Source organism: Panthera uncia, unplaced genomic scaffold, assembly GCF_023721935.1.
Source record: "Panthera uncia isolate 11264 unplaced genomic scaffold, Puncia_PCG_1.0 HiC_scaffold_487, whole genome shotgun sequence".
NCBI classification, from domain to species: domain Eukaryota; kingdom Metazoa; phylum Chordata; class Mammalia; order Carnivora; family Felidae; genus Panthera; species Panthera uncia.
Window position 1 is genome coordinate 1 of NW_026059635.1, and position 18,460 is coordinate 18,460.

An 18,460-nucleotide genomic window follows, 5' to 3' on the forward strand; every position below is an offset into this window, starting at 1 on the left:
ATATACATATACATATACATATACATATACATATACATATACATATATACATACACATACACATATACATATATATATGTATATACCTACACACACACTCACACACACACATATATATAAAATGCTTGCAGACATGGCCCCTACACTAATAATTCTGAGAAAAATCCCCATTCCTTCTCTTTCATAGACTGTGTCTCTTCACTGTGCCAAGTCTGGTAGTATACACCTGTCTCATGTGTCACTGGAATATGACTCTAGATACTCCCATTTTGAATGAATCCCTCTCTGACTCACTTCTGAGGGGAGAGGAGAGGAAGAAAAGCTATCTCTTTTTCTAACACATTCCACAATATTCCTGCAGGCTCTTCTTTGACCGATGCTTATGTCTCTTCAGTTCTCTCAGAAACAAAAAGGAAAATAAGAACTTTCTTTTTCCTTCTAGAGAACTCAAACTGAAGAAATAAATGTCAAAGATGTGGTAGGACAGCACAGTGCTTGGAAGGTAAGAAATAGGGAAGAGGGGAGACTGAAACGTATGTATGCAGTTTCCTCTCACCCACTCCTTTTGGCACCCCACCCCATAATGACCAATGACAGGAATACTTCATGCTTTAAACTTTTATGGGCCTTTGGCACCAATCCATCCCAATAACCACAGCATCCTCTTGTGTGACCAAAACAATCTGAAAAGAAAATTCACTTAAGGGGTTGACTGATGACTGAGTCAAGTTTAACAGACACTGGGGAAGCAGGCACCAGAAACTGCCTGGTCCAAATTAAGGGACAGAGGAAAGTAATACTCCTGGATGATTTCAGCCATTATAGGCCCACAGGTCCACTTGTGGAAGGCTGGACCTCCCCAGCCACACAGAGCTGCTGACACTTGTATGTTGTGTGCCAAGACCAGGAAACATCCTATTACCCACAGCTTAGGGTTTTCTTACAAGATTAGAATGTTATGCTTTAGGGTGGGGGCAGGGGAGGTGGGCACTAAACTGAACAAAAAACTGAACAGGCAAAGTACAGGGGCTTGTGAACTGGAGAAAAAGTACAAATTGCACCTGACATCCTGATGCCTCTGCTGTGGACCAGACGAAGTGTGTATGTGGTGTGTGTGTGTGTGTGTGTGTGCGCGCGCTATTACAAGGATTTGCAGGTTTGCAAAGACAAAGGATAAAACCCAATACATGATTTCACTTAGGACACATCTGGAGGAACCAGAGGTGGAAAGAAAATGGAGAAAGCAATAGGAAATAGGAAATAAATTCTTGCTTCTTCCATGTAGCCACAGCAAGTCAGGTGATGTCACAGGGTTGTTGAGAAGACATGGACTGTCTTGAATTTAAAGGCCCCACATTCAAAGAAGCACCTCTTTCCACACATGTACAATTATCCTCCATATGTTCTGCCCAAGAAATGCAGAGCTATATCAAAAGTCACTGTCCCTGAAAATGGTTATTCCATTTTTATGATCCCATTACAGCCTCCCCACCTTACCAGCTGCCACCAAAGGGAGCAACAGAGTGTTCACATTCAAGGAGATAGTTAGTGGAATGTAACACCAGTTGGCAGAAAAAAGGCAAGAGGCTTAGGGATGAGCGGGGTGGGGGTGGGGGGGCGGGCAACACAAGGTCAGCCAGAAAGATTCCAAGGCTGGGAAGGAGGAGAGAGGAGAGAGCTGGGGCAGAGGTGAAGAAGGAGGAGAGAGGAGAGAGCTGGGGCAGAGGTGAAGAAGGAGAGAGAGGCCACGTCACAGACTAAGAGAGCATTACCAGATATTAACTCTTTCTCCCAGTTAAGTCACTCATTTTTCCCTCATGTAAAGTAGCACACATCTTATTCCCCACAGCTGGAAACTTAAGGCTATGCACTGCCCTGCTGCACTCCCAGGGCTGGTACATCATGGCCAAGTTCCTGCCCCTTCTCCACTTCCAGAAATCACACACCAGTGTCAGTCTCATGCCTTTGTCGTTACCCTTTCACAACCATAGTGCAATAGCAAAGTCACCTGAGGCTACAGATGAAACAGAAGCACAGCCTCAGTCCTGGGGTCCCCATATCACAGGCTTGAGGGAAGAATCATAGCCCCAGGATCTATGTCCACACCCCTAATCTCAGTCCCAGACACCCCCTTCCTCACCAATTTGACAAGAAAGAAGTGCAGAGCTAGCTAAGGCACCGACAGGGAAGGAGCTGTGAAAGGGAGGGTGCAGGCTTGAGGCAACTATAAGAACAGTCTCCTGGGCATCCACAAATAACTAATCTTATTTATTATTCATCACGGTTTCAACCCAGCCCTAAAGGAAACACTCATTTCTTACTCTTTTTCCTGTATGTTTTTCTTGGTCGTTCATTTTCAGTTATCCAAGTTCACCCCATGAAACTGAATACCAGACTGATAAGCAGCAACAAGTGAAGGTGTTAGGGGAGATGACGTTTTTCAGATATCTTAACAATTCAGAAATGAATACTTTCGTAAAAAAAAAAAAAACATCCATGTAAGAATGATCTTGTTGCTCTGTCAGACTACCTTTTTTAAAGTTTATTTATTTATTTGAGACAGAGACAGTACGAACATGGAACGGGCAGAGATAGAGACAGAGACACACACACACACACACAGAGGGTCAGGCTCTGCACTGGCAGCCCCTGATGCGGGGCTTGAACTCACAAAACCGTGAGATCATGACCTGAACTGAAACCAAGAGATGGACACTTAACTGACTGAGTCACCTTCTGTCAATCTACTTTCTGTCTTTACAGTACAGATAAATCACAGAAAGAATTCAAGGACTATAAGGGCGTGGCGGCGTCTCTGATTCAAGGCAGTAAGAACACCAGGCCACTGGTCCCAGTGGGCCTGCCCCTCTGGCACTGCTGAGAGGCTTCTTGATCACCACAGTGAGGGGGATGTGACATAAGACAATGGACGAAGCTCTTTGTGGGAAAAGGAAATCGATTTTCATTAACTATACACTGGCAGGGGACTCAGAAACTTGGGACTGTGATACCATACAAGCAGAATACAATTTTGTCAGTATTAACAACTAAATCAAATGTCAGCCTGAGCACAGTCCACAAGGAGACGAATGCTCAAGCTCAACAAAGAAAATACTAGGACAGCTGACCAATTTGGGTTTCATCACACAAGACATGTTCAATATAGAAAAAAGCAAATTATAAAATTGGAGAGCAAAGAATAAAAAGATAAAATTCTAAATAAAGTAACAACTGACTAAACTTCAGATGAGTACCAACAATAAACTACATATCAGCCAAGTGACAACCATGTGCACAGACCAAGAAAAAAGTTACCAAAGTGACCACAGAATTTATGAAACGGCATAACCGAACCAAAGGTTTTATTCCAGAAATGAGTAATATAATGGTCTAAAACTATCTGACAAAACATTGGCAAGGCTTGAACAAATCGGAGACAATTTGTTATCCTGCAACCTCAGTCTTTACTGGGTTGGTACAAACCCTAGGATTTTATGACACAGGAAATAGCAGTGAAACAACCACACTACTACAAATACTCCGATGCACTGTTTTGCAGTCTACACATTAATGTTCGCTGTAACCAGTTCTGGTGGAAACTTAACATAGGCACAATTTCCTTAGTGTATAAATGGACTAAAAAAACCATCTATTTGACTTTATTTATGGTGTCACATGTTTTATTGATACCTGATTGGTTAGAGGTAGAGAGATATCATTTTGATTGTCTTCAGGAGCACAGACACAGTGTCTGTTTTCTCAAACAGCTACACTGTGCAGTCTGCCTCAATGAAATCAAATTGGATTTCTCTTTTCACCCCTGAAAATTCATTAATTATTCACTAAAGCTATACATTCATTATCATGTTCTGCTTCATGACGGTTATTTCATTTTACATTTTATATTAAAAAATGACTGTAGCTTGAAAAAAAAAGGAAATCATAGAAATGCACCTTTTGACAGTAAGATTTTACTAAACAATCTCATCCAATTTCAGTAGGATTTGCCTTTCAACATTATAGCTTTTTTAATGTTCATGAAAACAGCAACGTATGAATTAAAATGTTTTTCTTTTAAACCGACAGGAAAAATATTATAAACATAATTTCTAAATAAAGAAAATGAGGTACAGGAAGCAGTGCTTTCTTCACTGCTGTAATACTTCATTTTTAAAATTAAACACAGTACCAATCATCATTTTGATTCTAGGAATAAAAACTGAAAACTTAATTTATTAAGCAATTTTGAAGTTTGAAACCAAAATGATTCCTTAACAGTATTGCCTAATAGACAAGTCAATTCTAAAAAATTAATCACAATGCAAAATTTTGACCTCATTAAAGTGGCTCTGTTACCACGGTATCAGAGTCTGTCTTTTTGTTGGGTTTCAATTTGCCGTAACTACTAAGGACAGGATTACACGTGAACAGAAATATACAGGGCTTGGTGAAATTGAATACGGCGGATTAAGCATTTTAAAAGTCTGGGTTATAATTCTTGTTGCAACACAAGTTCTACTGCATAATTAATTTACAACGGCCCAAAACTTTTCAGCAACAAAATGATATTAAAAAAATATACCATTATCCCTATATGTTGCATTAACTATAGACATCATAACCACTTAAGCCTTTTATTAAGTTAGAAAAGTATGACTTTTCCCTGAAAAACTCTGAAGAGTAATCATATTTCAATCACAGCTGTCCCGAACTAACTCATAATCAACACTACATTTTGTCACTTCTTTGTTCTAACAGGAATAAAAACAATAAGTTTTTGAAAAGAGGCTAGAGAACCTGAATCCCATAGTGATGAAATGGACTTTTAACAACTACTGGATTTTTATATTGTTTGTAGCTGTAAAATATCCACTGTAAAGGTGGGATGGTGGAGAGGGAACAAACTGACAAATTTGCCCAAACTACTTTTGATCCCTTCTAAGTCAGCGATGGCAGACAAACCGAGCTATGAAGAATTCAGTCCTTATAAATGCAAACAAACACCGTACACCTTCACGAGGTTTAAAAGCAACTTCATTTGCTTTTAAATATTCAAGTGTAATGCTTCTGTAAAAGATTAAAACATACATTTCAGCTTTATCAGATATGTCAAATTCCATTTGCTCCTAACCTGCCATTAGTACATAGGCTCACTGGGCTGCCAGACAGCCCGACTGACCATGAAGAGAGATGAAGGTATCAGTGGAAGGGGAGCATGGATACCACGGCATTTATCCGAACAGCACAAGACCCGTCTTCGCATCCCTGAAGTGAGAATGGCCACTTTCTTCAATTAAATTTCTTCACACTAAAGCAGCATTGGCTGGGAAGAGTTACTTCAGTTCCATAATATTTCACTACTATAGTTACCAATTCAAAAGTTAAAAAAAAATACAGACCAAATCCATGTACCCGTGATCCTCTGTATCCTAAAACATAGAAATATTCTTAGTTTTAACCAAGAATTATACTGGAATGAACTAAAAACATATTTTAAGGTAATTTTAAGTATACTCTTATTTGTTACTACATTTCTATGTAGATTATTTAAGATTGCTTGTAGACATAATTTAATCAATAATATATCATAATGTCAACCACTACAAGTGACCCAGAATCAGATTCTGGCTACAGAGGGCGCTTAATTATTAAGCAACACCTTCCTAAAAAGCTTCTGTACTTCTGACTGGTAAGAAAAACTAACAAGAAAAGAGTATCTCTCATTGAAATAACACTGAAGTTCAAGCTCAAGACTCCTTCTTTGTGTTTCAACATAGTTAACTCTTCAGGATAAAATAATGAAACATTAAGTCACATTAATAAATTACAGTCATCTTCAAGAAAACTCGATGGGCAACTCTGGTGTTACAGTTGTATATCTTGGATCCAACCTAGGGATAAAATCCTGAAAGTGTTTAGACGCACCAGTACCAAAAACATCAAGGACTTTTCGGTTCATGACAGCAAATCTGCAAAACAGAGGACACAGTGAGCAAGTATTTAATGAAGTTTATAAAAGAAGATGATTCACTTGACCTATCTTTCATGGAATGGGAAAACAGAAAAGATTGACGTGATGAAGAACTCAATGGCAGATTCAAAGTGGCAGAGTCACTTTGGTACTCTACCTCAAGATCCACTGTCTCATATTTTGTTTAAAGAGATCAGAATCCCTAGACCTGAAACCCCAGAAACCACCATTGTTATTTCAAACCCCTCTCAAGTTCTTTCCACCAGATTGTGTCAAACAGAAAAACAGATACATTACAATTTTTCTGATGAATGAAATCACAGGATATAAACAATAAAAGAGCTTAATATTTGCCAATGAGGCAAAGGTACTGAATGTAATTTCTTTCATAATTGACATTTTGATGTCTCACAATCCACAGAATATACATCCGAATGTGTATTTAACGATTAAAGGGAAAACAGCATATAGGATTTTAAATTTCTAATAGACATGATGAAGTAAAAGCATACCCTCATTTTATCCATCACTTAATTTAAAAGGTAAAAAATAATTTTTTTTACTTTTACTTTTATTTTTTATTTTTTAAAATTTACATCCAAATTAGGTACCGTATAGTGAAACGATTTCAGGAGTAGATTCCTTAATGCCCCTTACCCATTTAGCCCATCCCCCCTCCCACAACCCCTCCAGCAACCCTCAGTTTGTTCTCCATATTTATGAGCCTCTTCTGTTTTGTCTCCCTCCCTGTTTCTATATTCTTTTTTGCTTCCCTTCCCTTGTGTTCATCTGTTTTGTCTCTTAAGCAGATGCAGAGAAAGAGGATCTCTTTTGCATTGTTGGTGGGAATGCAAGCTGGTGCAGCCACTCTGGAAAACAGTATGGAGGTTCCTCAAAAAACTAAAAATAGAACCACCGTACGACACAGTAATTGCACTACTAGGCATTTATCCACGGGATACACGTGTGCTGTTTCAAAGGGACACATGCACCCCCATGTTTATAGCAGCACTATCAACAATAGGCAAAGTATGGAAAGAGCCCAAATGTCCATCAATGGATGAATGGATAAAGAAGATGTCATACACACACACACACACACACACACACACACACACACAAATGGAGTATTACTAGCCACTCAAAAAGAATAAAATCTTGTCATTTGCAACTACATGAATGGAACTGGAGGGTATTATGCTAAGTGAAAATAATTTTTAAGGACACATATTTAGATAATGTGCAGGATGAACCCATATCTCTATGCCCGATCCCAAGCATTTCTTCTGGGGAGAAGACAACAGGGTTAATTCTGAGCCACTGGCCACCATCACTATTCCAGGAACGATAAACGTAACTTTCGGTGCCTTTCCAAAGTTAAGTTCCCTCCCAAAATAATCAACTGCTTAAACTCCTTAATGGGCAAAAATCTAAATGACAAAGAAATAAATGATTAATAATAATAATATAAAGGATGCAGTCTCATGGCTAAGAGGAAGAATGCTAAAGCCAGACTGCCTGGCTCACAGCCCACAGCTCTTTTATTTGCTAGCTGTGTGACTCTGGCGAGCTAGCTGACCTCTCTGTGCACCTCAGTTGACTCAAATGTAAAACCAGGATACTAATAGTACTCATCTCCTAGAGCTATTTTAAGGATTAAACACATATGCATGTGTACACATGTTGTATGTGTATGTCTGGGACACAGTACAATACTATACAACTGCTGGCTATTAAAACTACGAATGATAATAATAACAGCTACAATTTATTAAGTGCTATTACACAACCATACAAAGAATGTATTACTGTTTCATAGTAGAGAGTGAGAAACTGAGGCTCATGAGGTAAAAAAACTTTCCACCAATAACACAGCTAAAGTTATCAGAGCCAGAGTCAACAGAGTCCATGGTCTCTCTAGTAGGTCAAGCTGCCTCCCAAAGAACTAGATGAAGATCAGAAAATGCTAACTAAAACAATAAAGAACATGATAATAAAGGCAAAGGAAAAGTATGCTTACAGAATCAAGCAAAATAATATGATTATTTTTCCCCCATTGGAAATCATTCAATTATTTAGGAATGATTTCTAATGAATCTGCTGAGTATTTCTAATCAAAAAGAAGAGATCAAAGATTATAAAAGTGAGACTTAAGTGTGTTATGTAGCAACTAATTTGCAATTTTCAAATCAATACAGTATTTTCCCACAACATTTAAAATATCTAAAATAATACAGGGAAAAGAAAAGTCAAAATAATGTTATCAAAAGAATACCCCATGTTATACATATTAAGTTGGACATATTTGATTTATATGTAGCTGTTTACTTTATCACTGAAAGAATATTCCCTCAAAAAGATGAAAAGATTCAAAACCTTTTTAGGGGGAAAATGCTTTTTTTTCTATGGTCAGGTACAACATCTCAGTCACTTACTTGCCCTTGGTGAGTCTTAAAAGAAACTTCCAGTAAGATGGTCGCAAAGTCTGAACTTCCATCACAGCCTAAGATTAGAGTATTCAATTTGAGACTTCTTTAGTAAAGAGCAAATATAATTAGTCATATTAGGCAACAGAGCACTTTTTTATTTTTATTGCTCACTGTATTTTAAAAACAACAGTGATGATAATAACGAAAATATGTACTTATGTTTAACTTGACAACTATCAAGAATATTGCTTATGAAATAATAATTAAGTCATTATTATCAGGAAAGCATTTACTGAATATTCATTAGATAGCTGGTATTTCCTTAGTTATAATAAGTGTATAAACTTGGCAGCATTACTCTGAAAAAGTGCAAATAAAAGTGGTGCCCCCGAATTTTGCAACAGTCCTAAAACCACTAGCATCAATAATGATGATTACATAATTTAAAGAAATTGAACAATGCTTCTAATAGACTAGATCCTACCTCTACCCACACTGCCTGAGTAATATGGGGGAAATGCAATTATTCTTATTTATGCTCATGGTATCTGTCTTCTAGTAGAAGTATAACTAAAATAGGCATTCTAGCCAAGGTACTAGTGTAATAATTTGCCTATAAATTGCACTCAATTTAAACCTAAAAATTATTGTGTTCAGAAAATTTTAAAAATGATCTAGCCCATTAAGTTAGCATGTTTACTGATTTGAAACTTGCAAGCATCTTGGTAAAAAAATAAAAATAAAAACTAAAATCTAATCCATAGAAATTTTCCCAGGTCTTTATTGCCCACCCCCCCCCATTGATTTAATGTAAAGAAATAATTCATTTCTCATATCAAAAAGCTATACTTACTGCCTGGAAGCAAATTGCTGTAGAGATGGAATAGATGATAGTATCTGCATGGGGAAAATAGGGAACCTTTCCTGCTTCAATGCCTTTGAAATACATTGTCTGTAGAACAAACATAATGTAAGATTTAGAAAAAAACCCACAACTTTAAATAGCATTAACAATAGAGTGGAGCAACAGACTCACTTGCTATCTACAACTATTTTGTCTACCTTCCAAACCTAATAATCCTTTCTGAGCTCAAATTACGGGTTGCATCTTCCATGACATTAGTTAAGTGTCAGCCTTTTCCTTCCCTCATTCCCTCACCCCAAACCGAGATACCAGTAATAATGCTTTTCTGTGAAATAGAGTAACATTGTATTTCTACTTCTTTTATATCATTTATACCTCAATGTTTGTTTGTTTGTTTGTTTGAAGTTTACCTTATTCTAAGAAGTTTATCTTATTCTGAGATAGAGTGCACACAAGTAGGGGAGGGGAAAGACAGATAATCCCAAGCAGGGTCTGTGCCGTCAGCACAGAGCCCAACATGGGGCTCGATCTCACAAACTGTGAGATCAGGACCTGAGCCAAAATCAAGAGTTGGACGCCCCACTGACTGAGCCACCCAGGCACCCTTCAATGCTTTTTGTATAATCCTCAGGTCTCCCTTCCCTGCTAGATCTAGTCATTCACTCATTTATTCATTCATTCATTCATTGGTTCAACATTTAATGATGTTAACTAATGCTGTTAACACTATGCTAGGAGCTAGAAATTTAAAAATGAATACAATAACATCTAAGTTAGTGCATAAGAGAAATAGCTAATGCACTTAGATATTTAACTATATATATGTTTAGTATGTGTGTGTGCATTTTTGCCCTCCCCACCCCCCCAAGGAGGGAACAAACTGCTCTGCCTAGGACAAAGGAACAAGGAGAATTTCAGAAATGACTACATTTGAATAGTGCTTCTCAAACCACCTGCAGTGAAGCAACACTTCAAAAAAATTTTTTTCCAATTGCCATAGCTTGATACTTTTATAATACAATAAAAATAAATTACTAAAAACTAAATTTTAAAAACACAAAGTGAACCAAAATTTCACTTTTGTATTAAAAAAATAAATTACTCTGTCAAGTTGCTACAGAAGTTTCCAAATGCTTACTCTCTATTTCTATGCTTACTATGAACTAGTAATAAACAGGTCATAGACTGGCACTAGTCTACTGACCACACTTCCAACAGTGCTGCCTCCTAAGAGGCCTAGGATTAACAATGAGATAAGAGAGAAAAAGCAGAAAAAGCAGGGGTAATGAACTGGGTGAAAGTACACAATACATATGGGGAAGGCCCAGCTAATTTATATGGATAGAAGATGCAATTATTCACGGCAATAGTTTCTCTGAAACATGGGAAAGCTCAAGTAGAACTAGTAAGAAAAGAGGAAAGAACCAAGAGAGAATGATGTTACAATCAGGTGGAGAAAAGTTCAAGAAGACATGGGTGGTTCATGAACTAAAGAACATGAAATAATTTTTCCCCAATCTGGAAGATATATATGTACAAAAAGCTACACTCTACTTAGGAAGGAAGATATACATGCACCACTATTTTGAATATACTATACAGTATATTACAAGGTACAGGTATACTGTAGTGTATTCATGTTGACAAAAATGAAATTCAGATGTGGTAGAATAGCATCACAGAAATATTATATAACACAGGTATCTCCTGAAATATGTAACAATTGTGTTCCTAATTTCTTATAATAAACCTTATCTATTGAACCAGATTCTAAGTTAATGAAGGGTGGGAACCATATCCCATAGTTCTATATGCTTACCAGCACTTCATACAGTAGTGGGAACATAATAGATATTCAATATATACATCTTGGAAATAATTATTTCCAAGATAAAAGTTATCTAGTCAGCTGATTTTTATTTAATATTCATTATATAGTAATGCAGAATTTTAATATAAAATTAACTTCAATCATAGGAAAATGACTGCCTATTACACCACAGTCATTAATTCCACAAAGGACCTATTAGTAAGCTTACATTTGTAATTTCCTAAATTAAAAATAAATTCTTATCAGTACATTTTATATCTAGTTTCTTCTGCCAAGATCAAACATGGTCTGTTGATATAAGAAAAGAGCTATGCCAAGGTGCCTATGTGGCTCAGTTGGTTAAGCACCTGACTCTTGATATTGGCTTAGGGCATGATCTGACAGTCCTGACATCAAGCCCATCATGGAGCCTGCTCAAGATTCTCTCTTTCCCGCTCCCTCTGCCCCTTCCTTGTTCATGTGCACTCTCTCTCAAAAATAAAAACAAAACTAAAATAAAAATAAAATAAAATAAAAATTTTAAAAATTTAAAAATAAGTTAAAAAAGAGCTATGTCATTGCTTGGCTTAAAAAACTCTAGCCATGTAGGGAAGCAGCTATAAAATACAGGTTTTACAAACCAGATCTCAATATTGGATTCTCCCTGTGTCAAAGAATGTATTTTTGCTAGCTAAGGGATATTTTCTTTTTCTGACACTCCTTTTCCTCTCCATTAGCAAATCTTGTCACCCTTACCTCCTAAACATATACGAAGTCTGTGTATTTCTCTCCATCCCTACTGCTACTATACTGGCACAAGCCATCATCTGTCTGAGACTAACTGTTCTCCCAGCTTCCAGTCTTGCCTCTATTCCATTCTTTATATAATAGCCAGAATGTTTTCTTCTTCTTAAAATGTGAATTAAATCATGCTACTTCCACACTTAAAACTCTCCAATGACTTCCAATTGCACTGAGAAAAATATCAAACTCACATATTCTCTCTCTCTCTCTCTCCCCTACACACACACATAGACACAGACACACCTGAATAAAGCAAGTATGTAATCCTCTTAATATCATTAGGGCCACAGATTTTCAGTGAGATAAAATTTTTCTTCTTTTTTTAAATTTTTATTTATTTGTATTTTTTTAGTTTTATTTTTTTAATTTACATCCAAATTATTTAGCATATAGTGCAACAATGATTTCAGGAGTAGATTCCTTAATGCCCCTTACCCATTTAGCCCATCCCCCCTCCCACAACCTCCCCAGTAACCCTCTGTTTGTTCTCCATATTTAAGAGTCTCTTATGTTTTATCTCCCTCCCTGTTTTTATATTCTTTTTGTTTCCCTTCCCTTATGTTCATCTGTTTTGTATCTTAAAGTCCTCATATGAGTGAAGTCATACGATATTTGTCTTTCTCTAATTCCACTTAGCATAATACCCCCTAGTTCCATGCACACAGTTGCAAATGGCAAGATTTCATTCTTTTTGATTGCCGAGTAATACTCCATTGTATATATATGCCACACCTTCTTTATCCATTCATCCATTGATGGACATTTGGGCTCTTTCCATACTTTGGCTATTGTTGATAGTGCTGCTATAAACATGGGGGTGCATGTGTCCCTTCTAAACAGCATACCTGTAACCCTTGGATAAATACCTAGTAGTGCAACTGCTGGGTCATAGGGTAGTTCTATTTTTAGTTTTTTGAAGAACCTCCATACTGTTTTCCAGAGTGGCTGCACCAGCTTGCATTCCCACCAACAATGCAACTTTCTCCACATCCTCGCCAACATCTGTTGTTGCCTGAGTTGTTAATGTTAGCCATTCTGACAGGTGTGAGGTGGTATCTCATGGTGGTCTTGATTTGTATTTCCCTAATGATGAGTGATGTTGAGCATTTTTTCATGTGTCGGCTGGCCATCTGGATGTCTTCTTTGGAGAAGTGTCTATTCATGTCTTGTGCCCATTTCTTCACTGGATTATTTATTTTTTGGGTGTTGAGTCTGATAAGTTCTTTATAGATTTTGGATACTAACCCTTTATCTGATATGTCATTTGCAAATATCTTCTCCCATTCCATCAGTTGGCTTTTAGTTTTGCTGATTGTTTCCTTTGCTGTGCAGAAGCTTTTTATCTTGATGAGTTCCCAATAGTTCATTTTTGCTTTGGTTTCCCTCGCCTCCAGAGATGTGTTGAGTAAGAAGTTGCTGCGGCTAAGATCAAAGAGGTTTTTGCCTGCTTTCTCCTTGAGGATTTTGATGGTTTCGCTTCCTGCCTTGCATTTAGGTCTTTCATCCATTTTGAGTTTATTTTTGTGCATGGTGTAAGAAAGTGGTCCAGTTTTCCCTGCATGTTGCTGTCCAGTCTTCCCAGCACCACTTGCTGAAGAGACTGTCTTTATTCCATTGAATATTCTTTCCTGCTTTGTCAAAGATTAGTTGGCCATACGTTTGTGGGTCCATTTCTGGGTTCTCTATTCTGTTCCATTGACCTAAGTGTCTGTTTTCGTGCCAAGAGATAAATTTTTTCTAAAATGAAGTCAAATAAATCTATAATCTTAACTTTGAATTGGAAATATCAATATGCTCATTATTTTCTCTTTCTCTAAAAAGAAAGGGGGAAAAAAGTATTCTCTAGCTCTTTTTACTGGGAAGGCCAAAAAATAATAACTACCCTAGAAGCAAGAAGTACCCAAGTACCCAAATTGAAGTCTCTAAATACCATTTCCCACCAAAAGAATAGGGGTCATTGGAGAAAAGACTGATTCTGTTTCTAGGGGAGGAAATGTCCAAAATGAGCCTGGACCATTTCATTTTATCACAAAGCAAGAAAGTTATCAGAGATATTGGCATTATATAAAAAAGAAACAGAAGTCAACTTGAAGAGGCTCTCATGGTCAAAGATAGTGTAATTCCTGGGTTGAAACAAGACCAAATATTCTAAAATTTACATCTTCATAATGACATTTGAAAATAAAGACTCATAAATAAGTCAGTTTTGCAGAATGCTAGAGGCCAATTCTTTCTGAACACTGGTAAGTAAAGGGAAGTAGTCAAGCATTTTATTATGACTTTGTGAACAAATCAAACTATTTCAGAGTAACCAAACAGTCGAAAAGGGAAAAGTTTTTTTTAAAAGAACTCATGGGGCACCTGGATGGCTCAGTTGGTTAAGCATCCAACTTCAGCTTAGGTCATGATGTCATGGTTTGTGAGTTCGAGCCCTGCATCAGGTTCTGTGCTGACAGCTCAGAGCCTGGAGCCTGCTTCAGATTCTGTGTCTCCCTCTCTGCCCCTCCCCTGCTCATGCTCTGACTCTCTCTCTCTCTCAAAAATAAACATTAAAAAAAGATTTTAAAAAATCTGCACAAGTAAATAATTAGAAGAAACAATAATGTTATAATATCATTTTGCAACTCTCAATGAAATAATAAACCCTGGTAATGATTAATAATGGGTGCTACAACAATTAAGTGAAAGCCTAATGGGGAGCTTTATGTTAGTTGTATTAATAGAGCCCACTGATCAATCTTAGCATCACAAAAAGAGACACAACTAATGTGCTTCCTAATGTGATGCAATAGGAATTCATACACATAGTAAACGTGAAGTATTTCTGTCCCCTCCACCCCCTAAAAATTGAAACTGAATTGCTTAAACCTCTATATCTAACAAACAGTTCATAGGAAACACTTGGGTTAAAGAAACATATTAGTATCACCAGTAAGGATATAATTAGCAAAATCCAAAATGTGGGAAATTTCCCAGAACTAATAACATAGATCTTCAACAAATAAATGGCAAGGAAAAAAAGAAAGGGAGTTAGGGGGAGGAGGCAGCTATTAAAAACTAAAAGAGACTTTGGATCCCAATTAAAACAAAGAGATTGCAGAAGATATCTGTGAGATATGAGAATATAAGCTCTAATTGGATATATGATAATATTAAATACTAGGTTTTTTAAATGTGTGACAATAGTATTTTGATTGTACTTTGGTAGTAGTGTTGATTTGTTTTTAAGGAGTCTTTATCCTTTTAGCCATAGTCTTTAAGGAGTCTTTACCTTGAGTTATTTATGGAAGAAGTGATATGTTGTCTGGGATTTGCTTTAAATTAATTCAGTACTTGTGGGGTTGGGACAGTACAGGTGGAATAAACTGGTCACATGTTAACTGTTGAAACTGTATGATAGGTACACAAGAGTTAGTTACTTTATTCTTTCTACACTTGTGTATATTTGAAAATAACACACATAAAGAAAGAAGAAGAAACAGGAGAACTGACTTTGTCAGTACTTTTATAGGATTGACTAGCCCTTGTAACTGGGATATGGAAGGCTCTACATCCTTTAGAGCTGTGCACGCATCAAGATGTTTGCTTACCTCTACCAACTTGGAAGCTAAATACATGGAAATTGTTGTACTTTTATAAAACATCATTGATACTCCTGCCAAAAAGCCTGAAACAACAAATAAAGCAAAACTGATCAAATCTCAAAGTATTTCTTTGTTATTAAGTCATTCAGAAATGTTCACTCACTTAAGTAAGACACAATCGATTTGTAGCACTGCCCTTTGTTATACAAAAATAAGGACAGTAATATATGTGATGACATTAAAATGAGGTGAATTTGTGGATATCACACATTTTTAAATTATGAAATTGACTTTCAGAGTTAGGAACACACAGTTTTGACATATATATTACAAAGACACTTTATATTCTAAATATAACTTTAAAAACAGTAGTCTTAACAAATATAATGATTTTCAAAAATAATTTTTAAAGGCTATTGATACCATTTCTCATTTTAAGTGAAAATATTTATTAATCAATTCTTCTAACAGCTCAAATTACTTTTAGTGATATCATCAAACTTCTCTCCATAGTACTGCCTTTGTTCCTTAAATGGGAAACAAAGGCAGAGGGAGACCCGGAATACTGGTAGCAGGAATATCACTAATAAATGTCTGTAAACTGTCAATTTTACTTAAGTAGCATGTATGCTGTACTTGCAGAAAATGTTAATCTTGAGTTCTTATTTTTATGAAACTAATTAAGTTCTTTAAAAATAAAAATATATATGATTAAAATATATGTCACTTGCCAGTGGCAAAACCAGAATGCTTCAAGCAATATAACTGTGCTTCCATTAGTCACCAAATTTTTTGAGTTTTATGTTCTTTTATAACACATTCCCTAGGATCCCAGGCCTGTAGCAGGCCAGATACCCAAGTCATTATATTGCCATTTCAAAACATCAGATGGCAAGAATGCCTGGGTATGTTAAACTTGGCGAATACAAAATGTGTGGACTGGTTCCTCAGTAGGGATTCTATTATGGAGAAAAAGAGTTATACAGAAATCAGATGAATTTGGAAACTATTTCTGAGTCATTTCTACCACGGATTGATGCAACAGCAGTAACTCTTGTGTTATCATTGCCTTACCAGCTATAATAGCATGCAATTCATCATCCAGGTTTCTGACCCAGCGCAGGAAGCAACTAGTACCCTACATCAAGAAGAAAATGCAGTGACTTCAGTTGTTTCATTTCTAGAAAACATGCATGTAACATCTATAATGAGTGAGTCACTAGCAGACCTTGATGGCAAATTGGTGATCTAAATCAAACTATTTTAAATATATGAGTTGGAAAACTATCAACAATAACCTGTTATAAAGTTATTGTTCTGGATAGACTCTATTAAGAAATTATACATAATATTTTTATTGTCAGGGCGCCTGGGTGGTTCAGTCAGTTAAGCATCTGACTCTTGATTTTGGCTCAGTTCATGATCTCACGGTTCGTGAGATCACGACCCACACAGGGTTCTGTGCTGACAGTGCAAAGCCTGCTTGGTATTCTCTCTCTGTCTCTCTCCTCTGTCTCTGTCCCTACCCTGCTTGTGTACTCTCTCTGTATCAAAATAAATTTAACAAACTTTAAAAAAAAATATACATAATATTTTTATTGTAATTATTTTCCAAAATGAAGGCATAAATTTTCCTTTGCCTAGATGTAGAATCACTCCCACTGTAACAAGAAGAAAAATCAAATACACTATAACTCTAAGCCAGAATTCCAAACTCAGATAAAGTATTTTTCAATATAATGGTGAAATAAAGACTTTTTCCAGTAGATAAATACTGAGACCCACATAGTAGCTTTGTAAGTGATGAATTTTCATAAATGGTAAAAGGTAATTTTGCAGGCAGAAGGAATATAGTATCATTTAGATCTGAAAAAAGAAATGAGGAGCTCTGAAGATGGCAAAATGAAGATAAACTTAGAAGACATTTTTTTAAGTATCATTTCTTTCTATACAAATAAACTATCAAAAGAAGAACTATTAAAAGAACTATCAAAGAAGGGGTGCTTGGGTGGCTTAGTCATTTAAGCATCCAACTTCAGCTCAGGTCATGACTTCATGGTTCATGAGTTTGAGCCCTGCATCGGGCTCTGTGCTGACAGTTCAGAGCCTGGAACCTGCTTCAGATTCTGTGTCTTCATCTCTCTCTTCCCCTCTCCTGCTAGCGCTCTGTCTCTGTCTCTCTATCAAAAATTAATAATAATAATAATAATAATAAAATAACTATCTAAAGCAGTGGTCATAAAATATGGCCCACTAGCCAAATCTGGCTTGCCAACTGTTTGTATGTGGTTCATGAGCTAAGAATGTTTTTACACTTCTCAATGGATAAAATAAAATTGTAATATTTTGAGACATGTAAAAATCAAATGAAATTCTAATTGAAGTGTGACAAAGTTTTATTAGAACATAGCTATGGGTGGCTCAGTCGGTTAAACGTCCAACTTTTGATTTTGGGTCAGGTCATGAGCTCACAGCTCATGAGTTCGAGCCCCATGTTGGGCTTTGGGCTGACAGTGCAGAGCCTGCTTAGGATTCTCTTTCTCTTCCCTCTCTCTGCCCTTGTCTCACTTGTGCTCTCTCTCTCTTTGAAAAATAAATAAACTTTAAAAAAAAAGAACATAACTATGCTCCTTTATTTATATATTGTCTATGGTTGCTTTCACACTACAACAGCAGAGTAGAGTAGTTATGACAGAGACCAACCATATCAGCCACAAAGCTTGAAACAGTTATCATCTAGCCAATTACAGAAAACGTTTTCCGACTCCTGGTCTAAAACAAAAATGGTAACAATAGATCATGGGGTTTATAACACATGAAAAGATAAATGTATACCACAAAGGATGAGAAGGAGGAATTTGAGGTATAATATTCTAAGAGTCATACACTATACATGAAGTGGCATAATATTTGAAAACAATAACTGATGAATTTAAAATGCTTATTATAAATGTTAAGGCAGTCACTAAGTTAAAAAAGAGGTATAAATAGTAAGCC

At 36.5% G+C, this 18,460-nt stretch overlaps 1 protein-coding gene across 1 annotated transcript in view; it reads right to left on the reverse strand.

Moving 5' to 3' along the window:
* Window positions 1-3,473: 3,473 nt before the first annotated feature.
* LOC125918146 (transmembrane protein 135) overlaps window positions 3,474-18,460 on the reverse strand; it is a gene marked incomplete at its 5' end in the record, with an annotated part of 34,752 nt that continues 19,765 nt past the window's right edge. The window contains 5 exons of the mRNA XM_049624188.1: window positions 3,474-5,969; window positions 8,407-8,474; window positions 9,254-9,352; window positions 15,470-15,546; window positions 16,538-16,601. Coding sequence (XP_049480145.1) covers window positions 5,837-5,969; window positions 8,407-8,474; window positions 9,254-9,352; window positions 15,470-15,546; window positions 16,538-16,601 — 441 coding nt within the window. The remainder of the gene's footprint in view (window positions 5,970-8,406; window positions 8,475-9,253; window positions 9,353-15,469; window positions 15,547-16,537; window positions 16,602-18,460) is intronic.